The sequence below is a fragment of the Drosophila erecta genome, unplaced genomic scaffold (genome assembly GCF_003286155.1).
Source record: "Drosophila erecta strain 14021-0224.00,06,07 unplaced genomic scaffold, DereRS2 tig00000000-arrow-pilon, whole genome shotgun sequence".
NCBI classification, from domain to species: domain Eukaryota; kingdom Metazoa; phylum Arthropoda; class Insecta; order Diptera; family Drosophilidae; genus Drosophila; species Drosophila erecta.
The window spans coordinates 5,778,278-5,801,216 of NW_020825194.1; the positions used below are offsets into that span (position 1 = coordinate 5,778,278).

The 22,939-nt window shown below is 44.3% G+C and overlaps 7 protein-coding genes across 8 annotated transcripts; 5 read left to right on the top strand and 2 right to left on the bottom strand.

Moving 5' to 3' along the window:
* Nucleotides 1–963: 963 nt before the first annotated feature.
* LOC6555433 lies at nt 964–1,864 on the bottom strand. Of its 2 annotated transcripts, XM_026983699.1 has the most exons (2): nt 1,123–1,861; nt 1,008–1,050 (listed from the first exon to the last, which is right to left on the bottom strand). In XM_026983699.1, the coding sequence occupies exons 1-2, from the start codon at nt 1,830–1,832 to the stop codon at nt 1,008–1,010; spliced, it is 753 nt and encodes a 250-aa protein (XP_026839500.1). In that variant the 5' UTR covers nt 1,833–1,861. The 2 variants fall into 2 exon arrangements, with proteins under 2 accessions (XP_001981659.1, XP_026839500.1); XM_001981623.2 differs by having other exon boundaries at nt 964–1,864.
* Nucleotides 1,865–3,022: 1,158 nt separating this feature from the next.
* Nucleotides 3,023–3,863, top strand: LOC6555434. Its single transcript, XM_001981624.2, has one exon. It carries the CDS (start codon nt 3,063–3,065, stop codon nt 3,780–3,782), a length of 720 nt encoding a protein of 239 aa, XP_001981660.1. The 5' UTR covers nt 3,023–3,062; the 3' UTR covers nt 3,783–3,863.
* Nucleotides 3,864–4,941: 1,078 nt separating this feature from the next.
* Nucleotides 4,942–5,779, top strand: LOC6555435. Its single transcript, XM_001981625.3, has one exon. It carries the CDS (start codon nt 5,017–5,019, stop codon nt 5,704–5,706), a length of 690 nt encoding a protein of 229 aa, XP_001981661.1. The 5' UTR covers nt 4,942–5,016; the 3' UTR covers nt 5,707–5,779.
* Nucleotides 5,780–6,012: 233 nt separating this feature from the next.
* LOC6555436 (glycine, alanine and asparagine-rich protein) lies at nt 6,013–7,107 on the top strand. Its single transcript, XM_001981626.3, has 2 exons — nt 6,013–6,112; nt 6,177–7,107. The coding sequence occupies exons 1-2, from the start codon at nt 6,098–6,100 to the stop codon at nt 7,008–7,010; spliced, it is 849 nt and encodes a 282-aa protein (XP_001981662.1). The 5' UTR covers nt 6,013–6,097; the 3' UTR covers nt 7,011–7,107.
* A 968-nt stretch (nt 7,108–8,075) lies between these two features.
* LOC6555437 (glycine, alanine and asparagine-rich protein) lies at nt 8,076–9,224 on the top strand. Its single transcript, XM_001981627.3, has 2 exons — nt 8,076–8,176; nt 8,245–9,224. Exons 1-2 carry the CDS (start codon nt 8,162–8,164, stop codon nt 9,094–9,096), a joined length of 867 nt encoding a protein of 288 aa, XP_001981663.1. The 5' UTR covers nt 8,076–8,161; the 3' UTR covers nt 9,097–9,224.
* Nucleotides 9,225–10,279: 1,055 nt separating this feature from the next.
* Nucleotides 10,280–11,052, top strand: LOC6555438. The gene has a single exon (XM_001981628.3). It carries the CDS (start codon nt 10,338–10,340, stop codon nt 10,998–11,000), a length of 663 nt encoding a protein of 220 aa, XP_001981664.1. The 5' UTR covers nt 10,280–10,337; the 3' UTR covers nt 11,001–11,052.
* Nucleotides 11,053–11,440: 388 nt separating this feature from the next.
* On the bottom strand, nt 11,441–12,554 carry LOC6555439 (glycine, alanine and asparagine-rich protein). Its single transcript, XM_001981629.3, has 2 exons — nt 12,455–12,554; nt 11,441–12,377 (listed from the first exon to the last, which is right to left on the bottom strand). The coding sequence occupies exons 1-2, from the start codon at nt 12,467–12,469 to the stop codon at nt 11,532–11,534; spliced, it is 861 nt and encodes a 286-aa protein (XP_001981665.1). The 5' UTR covers nt 12,470–12,554; the 3' UTR covers nt 11,441–11,531.
* Nucleotides 12,555–22,939: the final 10,385 nt, after the last annotated feature.

A 22,939-nucleotide genomic window follows, 5' to 3' on the forward strand; every position in this document is an offset into this window, starting at 1 on the left:
TTTGGGCTGAGCTCGACTTGGTGTAGACCTATTGGTAGAAGCTGATGCAAAAGCAGAAGCCGTGGCGTTGGCGTTGGCGGCGGCGTTGATTAAAATTTGATGAACTTCCAGCTTACAGAAAAACAAAATTTTTATGTAAATCCACAAAGGGCGACAAAGAGCTGGGCAGTAGCGGCTCCAAGCTCCAAATTGTCTGTCTGTGCAGTAGCCGCATTCTTTTGTTCGCCCATTTTGTTATGCAAATCGAGCTGGGCATGATTGAAAGTAAGACTCTGTCCCTCCACTTTTGGGCTAATTTCCCAGCTTAATAATTTTAAATTGCCCGCCCCAATGGAGTCTCGGCATTTGAACATTGTCGTCTGTCGTCCGATGTCTCGTGCAATTTGTCAAACCGAGTGCCATCTCAATTTCGAACCGCGAAGTGCGTAGGCATGGGCAGCCAAGTAGCCGATAAGCCATATGTTATACACCAGATTATACAGATTATCACGCACCAGATTATACAAAGCGATGGCAGAGAAAACATCTTAGGTTTCCGCTCATTTGCAATTTTCACAAACAGCTTAGCCGGACGGACTCATAATTCAACGCAACTCGAACTCGTTTGGCAACCGTCGAAAGCGAAAATTTTTTAGCTCGGAAATTTAATTCTAGCCGATTATATACCTAAGATGCTGGCTGCGGAGATCCGCAAGTCCACCTAACAATTTACGTTTCCAAACAATTTTATTCGGTTTGCAATCCAAACAATAACACAGAAACGACGGGAATAGAAGTTTATCATTTAAGTTAAAAAACAAGATGCGGTATAGATCTGTATATCTCAGGATATAATCCTCGGCGAACTTCATTATAAAAGTTATACAAGAAATGTACATTGTTTAAAAGAACAATGTCCCTCATAGCTCTCCAAATAAGTTGAGAGAAACTTGAAAATGTATATTATGAAACAAATTTATTTCGTGTTAAAATCTCAACAATAACAAAGAATGTCCAATGACAGGAACCTAGAAACGCAGGCGGCGCAGAATGTTGGCGGGCAAGTAGGAGCTTCCTGGAGTGGCAGGTGGCACATACGAGGAGATGGGGGCAGTAGCCTCAGGCTGGGAGGCGGGCAGGAACTGGGCGGGCGCTTGGCTGCTGGCAGCCTGGACAGGAGCGGGCTGCGAGGCGAAGTTCAGGGTGGAGGCAACACCTCCATTCTGGGACTGGCTGGATCCTCCCAACTGATCGTACTGACCCTGAATGGCGCGCTGGGCATTGGCAGCATCCTCGGGAGTGCGGTACTTGACGAAGTGCACCTCGGGCTTGTTGTTGTTGTTGTTGCGAATGGCGTTCAGCTTGTTGGCCAGATCTCCAATGTCAGCCTGCTTGTTCAGGACATAGATGGCGGTCTCCTGCTGTCCGGCCTGCTTAGCCAGAGCCAGAGCGGCATCCTCCAGACCGCGGTTCTCGGGTCCCTTGATGAAGACCACGCGCAGGCCCTTGTTCACGGCGTTGGCAGCCTGGTCGGAGGCAGCTGGATCGTAGAAGTCACCCTCGTCGGCGGTGTAGGTGAAGAACTCCTTCTCGAGTTGGCCCTGAGGAGCGGCGTAGTTGGGGGCAGCAGCGGATTGGGATCCTTCCAGGGAGTCAGCAATGGATGATGGAGCGGCGTCAAAGGATGCTTCGGGTGCAGGCGCGATAGCGGGTGCATCGTTGCTGGCCGATCCAGATGGCTGGAAGCTCAATCCTGAGGGCGAGTGGGCCACGGGTTGGTAGTTGTAGCCAAGTTTATCGGCTCTGGCCAAAACAGCGAGGCACAGGCAAAGAACTACAGAGAACTGACGCATGTTGAGCGGGTGAGGTGGCTGTGGGATTTGATGATGGTGTCTAATGGTTCTTTTGCTTTTATGCAGATGAAAGCCACAGCTATGCAAAACGCTCTGCATAAAGTGGTCTAATTATAGTCTAAGCCATCTAGATCGGGCAGTTCCAGTACCAGTACCACCCCGCTTAAATATGCATGCGAAGCGGGTGGCTGCATCATGAGGTCAGCTAGGAAACTTAGAAGGAAGAGGTATGGGCCATGTGCTAGCCGTAGCTGGCGCCATAAAATTCATATTAAATTCAATATGCTGCCTTAATCAATAATTCGCGTGTTCTTCTGCGCCGCTTTTGGCCAGTGCTATGGGCCAACCTTGCCATTTTGGTATTTTCATGTAGCTTTATCGTTGAAATCAATAAAATCTGGCTATAAAAAGCCGCGGACAGAGCATCAAGAGCATCGTAAACCCCATTTGGGGCTATTTAGACGGATGCTTTGTTACTCATGTTTGTATCTACATGTGTATCACAAGTCCAAACTCATTCCCAGTTCGCCCGGGATGAGAAGTGTCATCCAAATCGGTCCGAGAGCAAACAAAACGTTTGACAGGCCGTTTCACATGCAAATGAGGCGCGCCTAGTCGCGTTACCGCTGCCAAAAATAAATATTTTAACGATTCGCCAAATTATTATTGCCTTATTCAGCGGCTTTGTCTTGTCGTCTTGGTCGTTGTGTTAGCTGCTTTATGCAAATGTTGCGGGTGGATTCGACCTTCCATCCGCCGGAAGTGAGGAATCGAACTCATCGCTAAATATAGCCGCCATCTTTCTTTAATATATATACACGACTTTTGATCGCCTAGGCCGGTTGCCAATTAAGAATTGCACCGCAGCGCCTTGTCAGCGCCAAATCAGATAATTCGATAATTGGTCTCTTAATAAATTACTTGGCGCCATCTGATTTGGCAAACCGAGTCGGACTATGAACCTCTTTGCATGCCGTTTTCCGCAGAGCCGGTAAAAAACATCGCCATGCAAATATTTGCAACCGCAGCAGCAGTGTGACGAATCATAAAATTATATTAAAAATTTAACATTTTAATCTCTTATTTATGCATTTTTGAGGCAAATTCGAACTGTTCATAATTCATAACGCCTCATAATGCAGCCGAAGAACTGAATGTTGCACCTATAAAAGCCAAAATATCGGCTCGGTAAGTCAGTTACCATTCATCTTTGCAATCCAAACAGTCAACATGCGTTCCTTCGTAGTCCTTTGCCTTATTGCCTTCGCCACGGCCGACAAGCTGGGCTACAACTACCAACCCGTGGCCCACTCTTCCTCAGGATTAAGCTTCCAGCCATCTGGATCGTCGAGCAACGATGCACCCGCTTTCGCGTCTGCACCATCATCCATTGCTGACTCCCTCGAAGGATCCCAATCCGCTGCAGCCCCCAACTACGCTGCTCCTCAGGGCCAACTCGAGAAGGAGTTCTTCACCTACACCGCCGACGAGGGTGACTTCTACGATCCAGCTGCCTCCGACCAGGCTGCCAACGCCGTGAACAAGGGCCTGCGCGTGGTCTTCATCAAGGGACCCGAGAACCGCGGTCTGGAGGATGCCGCTCTGGCTCTGGCCAAGCAGGCCGGACAGCAGGAGACCGCCATATATGTCCTGAACAAGCAGGCTGACATTGGGGATCTGGCCAACAAGCTGAACGCCATCCGCAACAACAACAACAACAAGCCAGAGGTGCACTTCGTCAAGTACAGGACTCCCGAGGATGCTGCCAATGCCCAGCGCGCCATCCAGGGTCAGTACGACCAGCTGGGAGGTTCCAGTCAGGCCCAGAATGGAGGTGTTGCCTCCACCCTGAACTTCGCCTCCCAGTCCGCTCCCCTCCAGAGCAGCACTGCCAGTGCTCCAGGACCAAGCTACCTGCCCGCCAACATCTTCCGTCGCCTCCGTCGCTAAGTGACATTTACCGAATGTTGAGTTGTTGACTAGTTATTATGTTGCTTTATTCCATAAATAAAACGAAAATATAAGTGAAATCTGAGTTGGTTTTTAGGATTTATCTGTGCACAGAACGCTCAAGACGATTAGGCCGATATAGATTTATAAATCTAGTCAATACTGTTAGAAAAATGGGTATATGAGAAAAAATATTACGCTTTTAATGCAAAAGATTTAAATGATTATTTTATGTATGTATTTAAGTAATTTCCGAGGGGTGAACAGGTAAAATTTACCTTTACCTTAACCGTAACCTTAAAAATATAAATATTTTCATTAGGAAACATTCAGTTTCATTCGCTTAGCTGAGATGACAAAGCCTTTTCGAAAGTTGAAAGTTAATTTTTTTATCACATAAATGTATGAGCAGAACTTTTGTGGAAGATATCCTTCTTCTGTGCCAATTTTGTGCTGTGCTATTTTTCATGATTATGATTTTAACCATCGATTGTTCGTTAGTTAAGATATAATTTAAAACTGGCGCGTCCCGAGATTTCTGGCGCTTATATAGGGAACTTGTGTGGAATTCCCAGGCTACTTAAAACAGGTTTGCCCAGAGTTCAAAGCAAGCTTCCGACATTCTTTTTGACTTTGAACCTCAAACCAAAAAAGTAGCTTAAAATTCTAGACCCACTTTCGATTGCGAAAAAGCGACAAACAGAAAGCAACAACAAATCATAAACTATCAATGGAGTATGCATAGATTAAGCTTTTATCGTTCGTAGGCGGAACTCCAAGAATGCATCACATTGTGTTTGGCTTTAACGACCATCAGAACATTTATAGCCGGGCTCTGACTTTTTTTGGAAACGGGTTTGGGTCTGATAGTTTTGCAGCATTTTCCCTAATCGAATTCCGGGCAGTTTTGGCCCGGTCAAGAATAGATCACGGCGCCATGAACCGGTCGAGAATTTGGCTTTGGCAGTTGGTCAGTAAGTCGGGGGTCGCCGACTGGATGGATTGGCGAGAATTCTTGGATAGTTTTGCATAAACACTTCATAAGCGCACCGCTTTGCATAAAAAACTAGTTGAGTTATAGAGCAACCCGACGGGAATAGTGTCGGTTATAGTTCTAAGTCGGTTAAAACAACGCCAGATGGGTATATAAGCTGCTCGCCTCAGTCTCAGGATTCAGTCTTGGCCTTTGCCTCTTCAGCACACCCAGCCTACCAAACCAAACCAAATATTCACCATGCGTTTCCTCATCGCTTTCTGCCTGATTGGTGCCGCCTGCGCCCAGTACAACTACGGAGCGGGATTTACGGGAGCCGCCTCCGATAATGTTCCCAGCTACTCCGGAAGCGGAATTGGCGACTCATACGCTGGTGCCGCCAGCAGCCCGGACTACTCGGTCTCCAGCGAACTGAACAAGGAGTACTACACCTTCGAGGCTGACGAGAGCCAGTTCGAGGATCCTCTGGCCGCCCAGAAGATCGCAGGCTCCGTGAGCAAGGGACTGCGCGTTGTCTTCATCAAGGGACCCGAGAACCGTGGCCTGGAGAACGCCGCTCTGGCTCTGGCCAAGCAGGCTGCCGAGCAGAGGACCGCCATCTATGTGCTGAACAAGCAGACCGACATTGGAGATCTTGCCCAGAAATTCAATGCTGCCCGCCAGAACTCCAACCAGCGTCCTGAGGTGCACTTCGTCAAGTACAGGACTCCCGAGGATGCTGCCAATGCCCAGCGTGCCATCCAGTCGCAGTACGATAACCTGGGAGGATCCAGCCAGTCCATCAACGGAGGAGTTGCCAACGCCATCAACTTCGCCTCCGCTGCCCCCCAGGCTCCCGCTCGCGGTGGCCCCAACTACTCCGCACCAGCCGCCGCCACGAGCACCTCCTACCTGCCCGCCAACATCCTGCGTCGCCTGCGCATCCGTTAAGCGCCGAAAGGAAGCTGACAGTTGTTAAATGTGTTGTAGAAATGTAATTGAATAAAAAACTAAAATCGATATAAACCAATACACTTCGCTTTTAATCTAGATCTTTCAAGTTTCTGGCTGTGTCCGCGGCTATTTCAATTCGTTTGTTGTTTAATAGCTTCTCCTTATAATAACACTTATGCAAAGCTGAATTGCTCTGCGAGCCCGAACAAAAGCCGTTCGCTGCCTACTTGGTAGGCGGACAAAACATTTAGCAGCATCAGCGCTTTGTCTTCGAGAAACTGCGCCGCCAGCTTCGAAGTTGGGTTAGTATATATAGTTACCGTCGCCGTGGTCATAGGCAGAAGCAAATTGTACTCCGAACCAAGAGAACCTCAAACCCAAACTAAAGATGCGCGCCTTCATCGTAAGTGGTTTAGCCAGGACTTCCGGCAAAATCAGAACTAATGGATAACCCTTGATTACTTTAGGTACTGTGCCTGGTGGCAGCCGCCTGCGCCGATAAGCTCGGCTACAACTACCAGCCCGTGGCCCACTCCAGCTCCGGACTGTCCTTCGCTCCTGGAAGTGGTGCTATCAGTGGTGGATCCATTGGAGGCGGTTCCATTGAGGGAGGCTCCATTGGAGGAGGCTCCATTGGAGGAGGATTCATTGGTGGTGGCTCTATCGGAGGAGGAAGCATTGGAGGTGGTTCCCTTGGTGGTTCCATCGGTGGTGGCTCCATCGATTCTGGCTTCGGCGGACTCGGTGGTCTAGGAGGTGGCGAAGCTCTGGCCGCTCCCGTCTCCTACAGCGCCCCCGCCCCCGCTGCTGAGCTCCAAAAGGAGTTCTTCAGCTACTCCGCCAACGAAGCCGACTTCGATGAGCCTGAGGCTTTGGAACGCGTTGCTGGATCCGTGAACAAGGGCCTGCGAGTGGTCTTCATCAAGGGACCCGAGAACCGTGGCCTGGAGAACGCTGCCCTCGCCCTCGCCAAGCAGGCTGCCCAGCAGGAGACCGCCATCTATGTGCTGAACAAGCAGGCCGATATTGGAGATCTTGCCCAGAAACTGAACGCCATCCGCAGCAACTCCAACAACAAGCCCGAGGTGCACTTCGTCAAGTACCGCACTCCCGAGGATGCAGCCAACGCCCAGCGCGCCATCCAGGGTCAGTACGACCAGCTGGGAGGATCCTCTCTGGCCCACAACGGTGGTGTGGCCTCCGCCCTGAACTTCGCCTCTGCTGGTCCAGTCCAGAGGGCCAATGCTCAGATCCCTCAGAACGCTTACCTGCCCACTTCCATCTTCCGTCGTCGTTTGTAAATATGTTAACGACTTTGAGTTGAAGTTGTTGGCTGTTCTTGTTAAATCTTATTGTTGAAATTTATTGAATATTAATATACAAAATTCTGAATCCAAATATTCTATGATATTTTATCTTATATGGCGGTAAAGTAAACTATCGTGTTTACTTGCTGATAACAACATCAGTGGAATTCAAAGTTTGGCTTTTAGACATGGAAATTGATATCTATTTTTATTTTGAACAAGCTTTAATTCGAATTCATTCTTAAAAATAGCAATATGGAGCTAAAGAGCTTTAAGAAATTTGTTAGCTGTATTACCCAAGACAGCTTCCTGATGACCTTGACGTTTGATATTCGTCATAACAAAATATGATCGTACCAAGGACTTTAAATTAACTCCAAGCTCGAAGTACTGGAGAAGGAATACATTAAAATATTTCCGCATATTTTAAATGTGGGTTAAATATTTTTATGACAAAAAAAGGCAAATTATTAAATATATAAACATATCGTTTTCACCACTCTAAAGCAAAGATTTTATTTTATTAGTAAAATATGCGAAAAAGTGAATCAATGAACTGGGGGCGGTATTTCAAATATCTCATTAGATGGGTTGCTAAATTTAGCGCTTGCATCATGTCCATAAATCAGAACTAAACAGATGTGTCGAAATCGATTATGATGACTAAACGATTGTCATTTAGTCGGAAAACCCAAGTGCAGATGTCCTACATAAAACAAGCTTTTAGCCTTGCCGAAGAATTTGTAAAGAAAATGTATTTCATATAATACCTAATTATGACCCATCTGCATGATAAACTCATTCCGACGTGCTCGAGACATATTAATTTTATAATTTAATATGAATTCTTGTAAACTATTGGACGAAACTCGAAATATTTGAATAACCCACAACGACCAGACTCTGCCCATTGAAACGCAACCAAAAAATTCCACAACGAACATTAAAAAAACCGAGGAAGCAAAAACCTTTGTAGGCGGCAAAACACAGTGGCTTCAAAGAGATCTCCGTGCAGTAGACGCCGCGGCGGTATCTTTGTCTTTATCAGCCCCCAAGATGGATTTGTATAAATAATAAAGATCGCTCCTAGCCAGAGACATAAGCAACTCATACCTCAAAGCTAAAGAACCAACAATCTGCTCAAGATGCGCGCATTCATCGTAAGTAGCGCGGTCAAGGACTCAAAGGATTATACGCCAGGATAACACTTCTCTCTTCATGCCTCCAGGTCTTGTGTTTGGTGGCAGTCACCTGCGCCGATAAGCTCGGCTACAACTACCAGCCCGTGGCCCACTCCAGCTCCGGACTGTCCTTCGCTCCTGGAAGTGGCGCTATTAGTGGTGGATCCATTGGCGGAGGCTCCATTGGCGGAGGCTCCATTGGAGGAGGCTCCATTGGAGGAGGCTCCATTGGAGGAGACTTCATTGGTGGTGGCTCAATCGGAGGAGGTGGCATTGGAGGCGGTTCTCTCGGTGGTTCCATTGATGGTGGATCCATCGATTCCGGTCTTGGAGGTCTCGGTAGTCTAGGAGGTGGCGAAGCTCTGGCCGCTCCCGTCTCCTACAGCGCCCCCGCCCCCGCTGCTGAGCTCCAGAAGGAGTTCTTCACCTTCACCGCCAACGAGCAGGACTTCGATGAGCCTCAGGCTTTGGAACGCGTTGCTGGATCCGTGAACAAGGGTCTGCGAGTGGTCTTCATCAAGGGACCCGAGAACCGTGGCCTGGAGAACGCTGCCCTCGCCCTCGCCAAGCAGGCTGCCCAGCAGGAGACCGCCATCTATGTGCTGAACAAGCAGGCTGACATTGGAGATCTGGCCAACAAGCTGAACGCCATCCGCAACAACAACAACAACAAGCCCGAGGTGCACTTCGTCAAGTACCGCACTCCCGAGGACGCTGCCAACGCCCAGCGCGCCATCCAGGGTCAGTACGACCAGCTGGGAGGATCCTCTCAGGCTCATGATGGTGGTGTCGCCCCCGCTCTGAACTTCGCCTCCGCTGGTCCCGTCCAGAGGGTGAACGCCCAGATCCCTCAGAACTCCTACCTGCCATCGTCGGTGCTCCGTCGTCTGCGTTTCTAAGAAGGCTACGTCTTGGACTCCATTAACTTAAGCATATCTCGACTGAAGAACTCATTCTTCTTGTTACACGTTGTTGACTAATGCATAATTACACCAATAAATTTGAAATTTAAATACGAAAAATCAAACAAAGGTCTGCCTTATGTGTTTTATAGAGTGACATTTTTATTGCGACTTTGCCATAGTAGCTAATGGTGCATTAAGTCCGCCTTGTTTGGCTTGATTGTGTGCGGATGGGTTGAGTATAAAAAGTGCCCTTCAAACTATAAATATCTCGAATTGACGACATCAAGATAAGGAAGGCAGTTCGGAGCAGGTTTCCTTTATGAGTCTAACCCACCGCATCATACTCACCGAGACTTTCCGTACAAATCGGTGGACTAATTGTCTGACAGAGCCAACTCGCATGCCGCCAAATTAATCGTCTACAAGATTAGATCCACCCACTTGGCCAGCGGGAAGCATTAATATCGGACTCCCGGCCAACGAGGAACTGGTTCTTTCCCGCCGACAGCTCAAGGTCGCGGAGATGCCAACAACTGTTAGATGACCTGGTTTCCGAGGCCCATCGTGTGTCACGTACAATTAGAAAGGAATCTCAAGTGCAACCCACATACGAAGGCAAAGAAGATTTATGCCCAATCGAAACCTGATTAGCCATAAAAACAAAGTTTTATCATTAATTTTATTAAGCTGACGATCACTTTTTTGTTGAAATCATTAACAAATAAGCGGTTCTGTATAATATAACAAAACAATCGTATTGAAGCAGCCAAGAGATCGGTTATTCTTCTTTTTTTTGTTTTTTTTTGTTTTGTGCATAAATTATAAGCCAATTATGGGTGAATCACGATAGATCGGAAAACGACTGGACTCGCAATCGGATCTCAGCTCGGACTTGGACTCCGATTCGGAATCACATCTCAGTCGGCGGCACGATTGAAGCTGCCTCTTGCTCAAAACAATGTGTTAAATGTGTTAAGAGCGAAATTATGTTAGCAGATTAACAGCATTCCGAAAACCCGATGGCCAATAGCCACTGGCCATTCGCGAGTCACGACTCGTGAGCGGAGATCAATGATCGCCGTGTTCCGCCAGAGGGACCCCAAAGCGACTAGACGGCTCAATTGACTAGATTTTGTAGTCTAATTTTAAACGTCGTCGCGTTGGCGGTATAAAAGGTAGATAATGAATGCGATATTATTCATTCGTCTAGAACACCTCGTAGGCATCGGGTCAATATGCGTGCCCTCATTATTCTAAGCATTGTGGCTGCGGCTAGTGCCGGTAGTTTGTCCGGATATAATTACGGACAAGGGTCGACAACCAGTATTGGGGGTCTTGCTGGATCCCCAGTCGCTGCACTGGCAGGACCAGTTAGCTACAGTGCCGCTCCCCAGGCCTCAGTTCACAAGGAGTTCTACAGCTTCTATGCCAACGACGACGACTTCGAGGATAAGGCTGCTTTGCAGAGGGCTCTTGCCTCGGTAAAGAAGAACATTCGCGTGATCTTCATCAAGTCGCCGGAGAACCGCGGCTACGAGAATGCCGTCTTGGCCCTGGCCAAACAGGCTGCCCAGCAGCAAACTGCCATATATGTGCTGCACAAACAGCCTGATATCAACGAGCTGGCCCAAAAGTTCAATGCCGTGCGCCAGAATGCCAACAAGAAACCCGAGGTGCACTTCGTCAAGTACAGGACTCCCGAGGACGCTGCCAATGCCCAGCGGGCCATCCAATCGCAGTACGATCAGCTGGGCGGCTCCAGCCAGTCCATCAACGGAGGCGTGGCAAATGCCATCAACTTTGCATCTCAGGGAGCTGCTCCCGCTCGTGCTACTCCTCAACAGGTGCCCCAGAGCAACTACCTACCCGCCAACATCCTCAGCCGCCTGCGCCACTAGAAAATTGCCTTGTTACAGATTGTTTCGATTAAAAGTTATCTAATTATCTAAATTATGCTGTTTTCATTGCGTTAATTCCACCTAAGTATGCAACATTTTTTTTAATAAGCAATTAAAAACATATTTCATACGTATTCATAGCATCAATAAAATCATATAAAAACAGAAAGAAAACAGCTTGTAAATTCAAAAACCCAGCCTCAATACATTCTTGGTACCGAAGTCATAAATTGGTGAAAAATATTAAGGCATCAACTATTTCCTAAGAAATATATTTGTGACCCGAACTGCTGTGCGCTTGCCAAGTTTGCAAGAAAAATATCGCGGGAAATAAATCTGAACTTCCAACTTTCGTTTCAAATGAAGTCGCCCTGCAAAGTTTCTGGGTTTCACAAACGCATTTCAAAATATCAAATTGGTTTTAAAATTTAAGAATTGAATTTATTTAAGCATTAGTCAACAAAAACTACGATTTAATATCAGTCAAAAATCGCTGGCGTTTTCGATTCCAAAAGGAGCGAAACGAGCGACTTAGACGCGACGGAAGATCGAAGATGGCAGGTAGGAGTTGTCGGGGCTCTGGGCGGCGGCCTGACGCACTGGAGCGGCGGAGGCGAAGTTCAGGACGGGGGCAACACCGCCGTTGTGGGCCTGGCTGGATCCTCCCAGCTGGTCGTACTGACCCTGGATGGCGCGCTGGGCGTTGGCAGCATCCTCGGGAGTGCGGTACTTGACGAAGTGCACCTCGGGCTTGTTGTTGTTGTTGTTGCGGATGGCGTTCAGCTTGTTGGCCAGATCTCCAATATCGGCCTGCTTGTTCAGGACATAGATGGCGGTCTCCTGCTGGGCAGCCTGCTTGGCGAGGGCGAGGGCAGCGTTCTCCAGGCCACGGTTCTCGGGTCCCTTGATGAAGACAACGCGCAGGGCCTTGTTCAGGGCAGAGGACACGCGCTCCAGCTGCTGAGGCTCATCGAAGTCAGCCTCGTTGGCGGAGTAGGTGAAGAACTCCTTCTGGAGCTCAGCAGCGGGGGCGGGGGCGCTGTAGGAGACGGGGGCACTGAGGGCTTCACCACCACCAATGCTTCCAATGCTTCCACCACCGAAGCTGCTCAGACCACCCAGACCGGCACCGCTTCCGATGCTGCCTCCAATCGAGCCGCCACCAATGAAGCCTCCGCCAATGGAGCCTCCTCCAATGGAGCCTCCTCCAATGGAGCCTCCGCCAATGGAGCCTCCGCCAATGGAGCCTCCGCCAATGGATCCACCACTAATAGCGCCACTTCCAGGAGCGAAGGACAGTCCGGAGCTGGAGTGGGCCACGGGCTGGTAGTTGTAGCCGAGCTTATCGGCGCAGGCGACTGCCACCAAGCACATTACCTGGAGATAAAGAAAACAGCATTGTAATCCCGGGTATCCTTTTGGTGTATTTCGTCGACGATCGATCGTATACTTACAATGAAGGCACGCATTTTGAATTTAGTTCTTTGACTTTGACCACTTGATTGTGTCTGACGTTTGCATCAATGAAAGGTCCCATATTTATACGAAAACCAACGATCGGTGTCACTATACTGCGCTCAAGTTCATGCTGACTTTACCACCGTTGTTTTTGTTGGCTCGAAGCATTTTTTGGTAACTTCTTCGGCAGCTTTTGTCTCTTGAAATGCTATCCACCTTCGAAAAACGAAGCTTGTGCGATAAAACAATGGCCAAGCCGACGTGAACAAAGCGCATCGATATCTTGCCGCCCTATTCTTGCAAATGCCGGCGTCGACATTATGCTAATTCAACGATCTCAGTCCAAGTCGTAGTACCATCATCGAAAATGTTCAGGCAAAAGACCCTACCCGTCAAGTTGTAATCCAATAGAGCAGGCCCTCAGCAGAGGAAGCGGCCAGAAAAGGGCTGAAAACTTGTTTAGCAAAAGCCACTATAAATGGTCATGCTTTCAGTAAATGAAATGATTTTCTTCATATTTTGTATGCTAAAACATTTAGCGGAGCATCCAAACGAGTTCGAAAACGACTCGGTTTTTCTACACTTTTTAGTTGGTCTAGCCGCATATTTCTAGCTGGGAATTTCCAGCGATTATTGCGTCCCCTTTTGGTATTTGGGATGTGGTATATAGTGTATGATATCTGGGACTGGCTGCTCTAGGGTTTGGCCATTTGAAACCCAAACACTGGACTGTGTTGGGGTTGAAAAACAATGGGTCTGAAATGGATAGAAATCAATTTTCGCCAAACTTTTTTGCGCATCCATTCCTTCATCCATCCATCTATCCATCCATCTATCTGACGGTCCATCTGTCCATTGGTCCGGCGCTCGTCGTTTGGCCATTTAACCTGTGGCAAAAACACGGCTTTGCAAAATAGAAGCCATAAAGTTAACAACCGTTGCGACCTTGAGGTTTTTACTGTTGACCAGCACCCGAAGCTATTCGGAATTCGGCGGTAATCAGCTGGCGCCAGGCGACCATTTAATCTGATCAGCGATTATCACGTTTTTCATCATGGTTTATTGATATCATAAAAATTATGGTTTTTTATTTTATTTCGGCAAAGTTTCCGAGCAGAAGGGGGTAGCAGCCACAACAAATCCGCTGAAAACTGATTTGATTTGCATAATTAAGGAGAAATACCCAAGATCCATATTTAAGATAGCCAAACCGATTTGCAAATCAATAGTGGCAAATGCCAATCGCAGTTATGACTAATATACTGATTGATATCACGGATAACTATAGCGATGAGTAACCCCAAGAAGTGGCCTCTGAGGAAATCCGCTCAGCTATCACATCTATGATATCACTTCTTGTGCCGAACACACACACGTCTTTCGTTCTATATCTAATGATATGATATGGTATGTGATACCACCCCATTCCACGCCGACCAGAATCTAATCAAGATTCACACTCGAAGCAATAAACTAAAGTCAAAAACAATTTGTCTTGGCTTTGTGTGCGGCCCCACCTTTTGCCACCACTGCCAACTGTTGCGGATCGCAGATTGGTCAGCATCTCAGCCAAGTTAGTCGCTGGTGGCAATGTCATATGCAAACTAATCAAATGTAAGCATAATAAAACAAACCAGCCACAATTTCAAGGTCTCGGGCGCCACACGCACATAAAAGATGCACGCAGCGACATAAAATGTGGTCGAAACGCGGGGAAAGAGTTTCCAGCTCGAAATCGAAGATAATAGCGGTCGGACGACGTTGGCGTACCAATAAATAAATAAAAAACGGCCCCGTCGGACCGAAAAAAATCTGCGGGAGGGAATTTCTGGCACCACTTTATGTAAATGGCCTTTTGGGTCAATCGATCTATTTACAAAATCTGTCACTGTTTATTATTTTATCCATTATTTTTAGTCTTTCTCTCTTCTAGACAACACAACTGCCCCTAAATTATTTTATTGCCATTGTACTGGCACCACCAAAAAGACGAAACGAATAAGATTGTGCATTTAATTTATTCGGCTATCACCGGGCTGGTGTCAAAACCGGGCGGCGCCTTTCAGGTGCAAAAATCCAATCAAATCTGTCGCCTCACCATAAATTGGAGCATTAGTAATTTCCTTAAATGATAAGCTTTATTTACGGACGACAAATTTGCCAGTTAAACTCCAGTTAAACAAGTTTGTTTGCTTCTAGCATTTCTTTTGCGAAAATGTTTGGAGCTGCCGGCTTTTAGAATACACAGTTTCTATTCTTTTCTAGATACGAGTTTTATATGCCAAAATTATTTCCGCATACCTAGCGACAAAAAAAATTAAAAAAATTCACCAAAAAGCTGACTGGCTAGCCGCAAAATCGTTTCTCTGTGCAAAAGAAATATATGCAAATATATTAAATTTGATATGCAAATAGCCGATATCAATTATTGCAAGCGCAAAAACCCGAACCAAACCGAACCGAGCTGAAACTAAACTAAAGCTTATGCTAAAAAAAGCAATATTTTAAAAAACCTATCCGAGAGTGCTGAAAGGAATAAATCAAATCAAATTTCGCCGAGCTGGCCAATTTGTTTGGCAAATTGTGTTAGCGATAAAAATACGTTGTATTGACAATCAAACGGCAACGACGACAGATGCTGATTATTATTTTGCGTGCTTATGTATTTTTTGCCTGCAAACAGCCAGCTAAATGGTCGAGATTATTTATTAAAAAGATGTGGTTGTGCCACAAGAAATCAACAATAGGAAAAAATATAAAAAATATAAAGTATAGACAGAATCTTAGACAATCATTTCTATGCTTTATCTACATGGATAGAGCAAAAAGACCGGCAAATAAATTTGCGGCTTAGTACGCGATACTTGGCACCCACAAGAACGCAATATATTATTTTCGAGGTCTTCTTAGCAAAGGACACACATTTTTGCCTGCCTTTAGTGCATATTGTCGTCGACGCTTGAGCTCTACATTTTATTTTAATTGCAGGCCTGCCTTTGCCTAATGCCAGCTTAATGTCCCAGTTTTCAGGATCCCGACTCTTTACGAGCAACAGCACGGTCCCAGTGCAAATTGTCGTTTAATTTATTAAGCAGCTACTATGCCGGCATTTGATATGAATATGTGTGTGCAAAACACTAATTACAGATACACCACGCCCATAGTCAACCGGGCCAGCCAACATGCATATATAGTAATTAGAAAATAAGAACACATAGGCGTTAATATAGCGCCGGTTCGCGGCTCACTGGCTGACATAAATTTGGGGCAACGCTGCGTATACGTAATGAAAGCAGTCTCACAATCAAGGCAACGGAATGAATCTTTAGTAGAATTTAGTGGGGAAAATCAAGTATGGAGCGAGGCCAGCAAGCGACTTTTAGACATTTAAGCTGTCCAAACTGGTTGACCCAACTATCACCTGGCCGACCTGGGCTTTCCCAGTCCCGCATCTCGAAATTTATCGGCAACTTGAACTTGAAGATGTCGCCATGCCCATTTGCATTTCTAATGAAAACGTCACCAGAACTCGGCCCTCTGCGGTGGTCGAGCATAAGGCTTTGTCTTCGGGCCGAGAGAGAATTAACATATTTACATAATACCTACTATGTAGGTGCACCCCGTTGAGTGGTTGTTGTTGTGTGAAATATGCTCAGACGAGTGGGCCAGCTCTTGCTTAATTGAAGCAAACAATTTCACATTTGGTATGGGAGTGGGTCAAGCCCTAATGTTTTCTTGTTACTTGCTGGAGGCCAAGTACATTTTGGCAACTGTCTAATGTTTCCACAGGACAACGAGTGTTTGTCTGTTGACAACAATTAGGATTTTTGGCATGCTCGCACTCGAGTTGTTAAATATTTTTGCAAGTAATTTCATCAGCTCGTTGGGAATTTGATTTTATGGCATGCTTGACTTAAACGAAGGGCTGACTGCGTATACTTGATATGCTTTAAGAATGGCTTTAGCTTTGACTTTCGCTGTTACTTCGCCGAGGGCTGTCATATTGGGTATTCCTGGGCGCCACTCGACATCCTCCCCGCCCCGCCCACCAGTCAGCCAAGCCGCCCCTTTATGCGCTGCACATGACAATGAGCAGGAATCGTGGCCCATGCTGGGATATCGCCCATTGCCCGCACTTGTCACGTCCGATTCAATGGGCATGGGCTTCGGGATTGGGAACTGGGAACTGGGCGGGGTCACGGGGTCAGCGGTCGGGGATTGGGGTTTGGGGTTTGGGTATTGGTGGCTACTGCTGTTACGAGACCGGGGCGCGCGTTAAGTGATGCCGTGTTGTTCCGTTAAAAGTGACTTTAGCACGTGTGCCGTCCACGTCAGATCAGCATCAGCATCAGCATTGGCATCAGCATCGGAATCAGCATCCGCATCCGCATCGGCAGCGAACCAACTTGGCGAAAGTACGCAAGTGGAGGAACTAGCAAACGATCTAATAACAATTCCTTGAACGTCCTGGCTCTTGTATGTATGCGTGTATACAGTTGCTGGCCTTTCAAGATGATGTTGCGTGGTTTAATCAATCAGCAAACTAGTTGCACGTGCTGGCAGGACTCGAATGTCCTTAAAGCAGCTGCTGCATTAAATGGGCACTTTCAGGTTTTAGCCGCCGTGTAATTTATGAACTTGGTCAGGCTTATTATTGGAAATTTCATAAATTATTAGCCAAGGTTATCATGTTTGTCAAACATTGGATGGCCTTCGTTCGGCGCGTACGTGAGCAGGTGACAGATCTATCAGACCCGCTGACATGCAAACTTTTGGGTGGCAAGTGGGTGATGGAAAAGAAATGGGAATACATTCATATCCCGTCCAAGTCAGATACCATTTCTCCCCCATCAATAAGCTTCGCATTTGTTTTGCCTTCACCGCCGCCGCGCGTCACGTTTCAAATTTATTACACACAGAAATTCTTCAATTTGGCGAACGCCTGTCAACTTCAGCCAATTTCGGTGGCATTGGCTTATTTTGCGGAATGATTTCCAGCAGGCCGAAAGCGGAACTATTTAATTATCCCACCGGTATATCGACGGCCTCAGGATTTCGATGGAAATCAACTTTGTTTTCGTTCCATTCAGCGGATCCAAACTGGTCCTGCAATGGAAAACCTAGGCCTAATCTGGCCGGCAATAAGCCGCGCTGAACAAATATCCACCAAAATGTCACTTGGCAGTCTGATTGCGAAACAAATAAAAGTGGCAGAACGGCGATGGCAAGGATGATGGGAAGGTGTCGGATTCTGGATTTCGGATTTCGGATTTGGCCAACAGCAGGCCGTGACTGACGCTTATCAATATTTGCACAATAACGAGGCGAAAATTTTTTTCGCCCGGCTTACTGAAAGGCAAATAAGAAATTTCAAAGTAATCAAAAACTCATTGTGCTGCCATCCCGCTCTAGGTCCACTCCAGCTGTCTCTTTCCTTTCTTTCACTGGCACTTTCCCCCGATTTTTGGGATGGCAACTATATTTTTATGGCCATGCTTTGGTTATTGCAAATTGCAAAAGCAAAACGCCTTCGCACACATTGCCACTTAGCCTGGCATTCAATTGCCGTTAAGCGACCCAGCAGCAATACACTGAGCGGAAACTAGTCATTTGAATTAAAGTAATAATAAGGGAAATGCTCTGAACAAAGATACATATTCTTTTTCTAAGGGTGTCCAGTAAGCATTTACATTCTTGAAGCGAAGTTGTTATACTTGTATTTTCCCCAACCTTTCAATTGGTAGCTTCTTGAAGCCAGTTTAGGCCGCTTTTTTCGGTGCAACCACAGTAACAACGGCGGTGGCAACAATAATAACAGGCTTCTAAACACGCTTCACAATTTCGCCACGCCTCGCAAAGTTTTTAAAGAAATTTTTTGTGCGGCAAGACGTTTTTATGTTTATAGTGTCCGCCCCACCATTGACACTTGTTATGAGAGTGTGGCCTGGATGGCATTCTGTGTTCTGTATACTGTACTTTGTATTCGCCGTTCGCGCACTGTGTTCGCTTTGTTCGCCTTTATATTTATTTATATGAAAAGTTTGGCTAGCAATTTGCGAGTACATAAAAGAAATTTGTTTTACGCTCTGCTATTTTGTAAAATTGCCACTTAAGCTTAAAGCGCAAGCTCTTCACATTCTACGTGACTCTAATGCGGCCGCGAGTTTAATATGCAGTTAAAAAAAAGTGTTGCCCGCCTTTAGGCGCTTCCGCTTGTCAGCCGCCAGATAAACGCTGCAAAATTTATTACAAACTCCCCGAATTGCAGCTGCGATTGTACCGAAATGGATGTCATTTGGCTTTGATGGGTCTCTTCTGGTCGGGCCGATAAGCAAGGTACACGGTATCCCAGAGATTGGCACATGGTAATGACTTTATTAATGCGCAGACAGGCGACGAAGACCATTCTAGGCATGATTAATGTCGCCGCAGCAGTGTACACTGCCACCTGGGGAAGAAATAATGACACATTGCTAGCTGGGATTGCGACAACAATTCACTTTACTTTAGCGGTCTATGTGTGGTTTTCGCCTTCGTGGCGCGTTCGGCAAATATAAATTTATTGATCCAAGCAATTATCGTTAATTGGGTAAATAAACAATATTTCAACGGCGCTGCTCCTGGACACACACGTACGAAAGGGCACTCGGTTGAGTGGATGTCATTGTCCTGCCAGGCCGGCCAGGCAAAAGGGCGGAAACGAGAAACAAAAACACGGAAGGTATCATTAAGTTCAGCCTGACGTGAAATTCAACTCCGCAGTGGCTTAAAGTTGCGCAGCAAAAGCGACAAAGCCAACTACGAACTGGCTGTAAGAGCACTAAATCAAAACTGCAAGTGGAGACTTGGATACTGCACAGTGGGCCAGCTGAAGGACGACGGAACGAACAGTGGAAGGACTTGAAATGTCCGGGCTCCTCCACTCGAGTTACACAGACACATTGATGTATTTTATGTGCGTGCCGGGCCGAAACAAGACAAACTGAGACGTGAAGAGAAATTACAACTACAAGTCGGCGTAATTTATATGCAGACATGGCCAGCACATTGTGAGACACAGCAGCAGGACTACTCCGCCAGCCAAAGGACTTGCCTGCAGGACTTACAGTACGACCATTGCCGAGGCAGCCGAAAAATCGAAGCAAAGTGCTCTCAAAAATATTGTAGCGAAAATGCCACGCAGCCAAAAAATAAAGAAGACATACACACACAGCTTAAAACACCAAGGCCAATTTGAATATTCACGAATTGCCTCTTCTTTGGCAGTCCGTAAATGTCATATTGATTTTTGATCGACACACAATGGAAATGTGAAAATAAGTAATGTTTTGTGATGTTAATAAACGTTGCCGACCTATAAAGTATATATATTATATTCTTGATCAGGATGAATAGCCGAGTCGATCTGGCCATTTCCATCTGTCCGTATGAACGCCGTGATCTCAGGAACTACAAAAACTAGAATGTTGAGATTAAGAATGCAGCTTCCAGACCCATTTTTTTGTAGTATTCTGATGTATGTTGTAGAAATTCAAAAAAATTAAGTAAGACTGAACTTCTAAACTCCACAACTCAATTTATCGTAATCTGATTTTGAAGTGGCATACTTATTAATGTTTCTGGAGCAGTTCTCTAAAAAACTGCATTCAAATTTAGAATTTTATTTTTTTTTTTATGTTTCTGTAATTTTTCTGATGTTATGATGTTGTGGTAATTCAATAATGTCCCAAGGCCGAAGTTCTAAAGTCCATAACTCAACTAATCTTAATCGGAATTTGAAGTGGCATACCTCTAAATGTTTCTGGAGCAATTCTCTAAAAAACTGCATTCAAATTTAGAATTTTATTTTTTTTTTAATTTTTGGTAAATTTTTTGATGTTATGATGTTGTGGAAATTCAATAATGTCCCAAGGCCGAAGTTCTGAAGTCCATAACTCAGCTAATCTTAATCGGATTTTAAAGTGGCATACCTCTAAATGTTTCTGGAGCAATTTTCTAAAAAACTGCATTCAAATTTAGAATTTTATTTTTTTTTCATTTTTTTGTAATTTTTCTGATGTTATGATGTTGTGGAAATTCAATAATGTCCCAAGGCCGAAGTTCTAAGGTCCATAACTCAGCTAATCTTAATCGGAATTTGAAGTGGGATACCTCGAAATGTTCGTGGAGCAATTTTCTAAAAAACTGCATTCAAATTTAGAATTTTATTTTTTTTTCATTTTTTTGTAATTTTTCTGATGTTATGATGTTGTGGAAATTCAATAATGTCCCAAGGCCGAAGTTCTAAAGTCCATAACTCAGCTAATCTTAATCGGATTTTAAAGTGGCATACCTCTAAATGTTTCTGGAGCAATTTTCTAAAAAACTGCATTCAAATTTAGAATTTTATTTTTTTTTCATTTTTTTGTAATTTTTCTGATGTTATGATGTTGTGGAAATTCAATAATGTCCCAAGGCCGAAGTTCTAAGGTCCATAACTCAGCTAATCTTAATCGGAATTTGAAGTGGGATACCTCGAAATGTTCGTGGAGCAATTTTCTAAAAAACTGCATTCAAATTTAGAATTTAATTTTTTTTTCATTTTTTTGTAATTTTTCTGATGTTATGATGTTGTGGAAATTCAATAATGTCCCAAGGCCGAAGTTCTAAAGTCCATAACTCAGCTAATCTTAATCGGATTTTAAAGTGGCATACCTCTAAATGTTTCTGGAGCAATTTTCTAAAAAACTGCATTCAAATTTAGAATTTTATTTTTTTTTCATTTTTTTGTAATTTTTCTGATGGCATGATGTTGTGGAAATTCAATAATGTCCCAAGGCCGAAGTTCTAAGGTCCATAACTCAGCTAATCTTAATCGGAATTTGAAGTGGGATACCTCGAAATGTTCGTGGAGCAATTTTCTAAAAAACTGCATTCAAATTTAGAATTTAATTTTTTTTTCATTTTTTTGTAATTTTTCTGATGTTATGATGTTGTGGAAATTCAATAATGTCCCCAGGCTGAAGTTCTAAAGTCCATAACTCAACTAATATTAATCGGAATTTGAAGTGGGATACCTCTAAATGTTTCTGGAGCAATTCTCTAAAAAACTGCATTCAAATTTAAAATTTTTTTTTTTTTTCAATTTTTGGTACATTTTTTGATGTTATGATGTTGTGGAAATTCAATAATGTCCCCAGGCTGAAGTTCTAAAGTCCATAACTCAACTAATATTAATCGGAATTTGAAGTGGGATACCTCTAAATGTTTCTGGAGCAATTCTCTAAAAAACTGCATTCAAATTTAGAATTTTATTTTTTTTTCATTTTTTTGTAATTTTTCTGATGTTATGATGTTGTGGAAATTCAATAATGTCCCAAGGCCGAAGTTCTAAAGTCCATAACTCAGCTAATCTTAATCGGATTTTAAAGTGGCATACCTCTAAATGTTTCTGGAGCAATTTTCTAAAAAACTGCATTCAAATTTAGAATTTTATTTTTTTTTCATTTTTTTGTAATTTTTCTGATGTTATGATGTTGTGGAAATTCAATAATGTCCCAAGGCCGAAGTTCTAAAGTCCATAACTCAGCTAATCTTAATCGGATTTTAAAGTGGCATACCTCTAAATGTTTCTGGAGCAATTTTCTAAAAAACTGCATTCAAATTTAGAATTTTATTTTTTTTTCATTTTTTTGTAATTTTTCTGATGTTATGATGTTGTGGAAATTCAATAATGTCCCAAGGCCGAAGTTCTAAGGTCCATAACTCAGCTAATCTTAATCGGAATTTGAAGTGGGACACCTCGAAATGTTCGTGGAGCAATTTTCTAAAAAACTGCATTCAAATTTAGAATTTAATTTTTTTTTCATTTTTTTGTAATTTTTCTGATGTTATGATGTTGTGGAAATTCAATAATGTCCCAAGGCCGAAGTTCTAAAGTCCATAACTCAGCTAATCTTAATCGGATTTTAAAGTGGCATACCTCTAAATGTTTCTGGAGCAATTTTCTAAAAAACTGCATTCAAATTTAGAATTTTATTTTTTTTTCATTTTTTTGTAATTTTTCTGATGTTATGATGTTGTGGAAATTCAATAATGTCCCAAGGCCGAAGTTCTAAAGTCCATAACTCAGCTAATCTTAATCGGATTTTAAAGTGGCATACCTCTAAATGTTTCTGGAGCAATTTTCTAAAAAACTGCATTCAAATTTAGAATTTTATTTTTTTTTCATTTTTTTGTAATTTTTCTGATGTTATGATGTTGTGGAAATTCAATAATGTCCCCAGGCTGAAGTTCTAAAGTCCATAACTCAACTAATATTAATCGGAATTTGAAGTGGGATACCTCTAAATGTTTCTGGAGCAATTCTCTAAAAAACTGCATTCAAATTTAGAATTTTATTTTTTTTTAAATTTTTGGTAAATTTTTTGATGTTATGATATTGTAGAAATTCAAAAAAATTAAAAAATGTCCCCAGGCTGAAGTTCTAAAGTCCATAACTC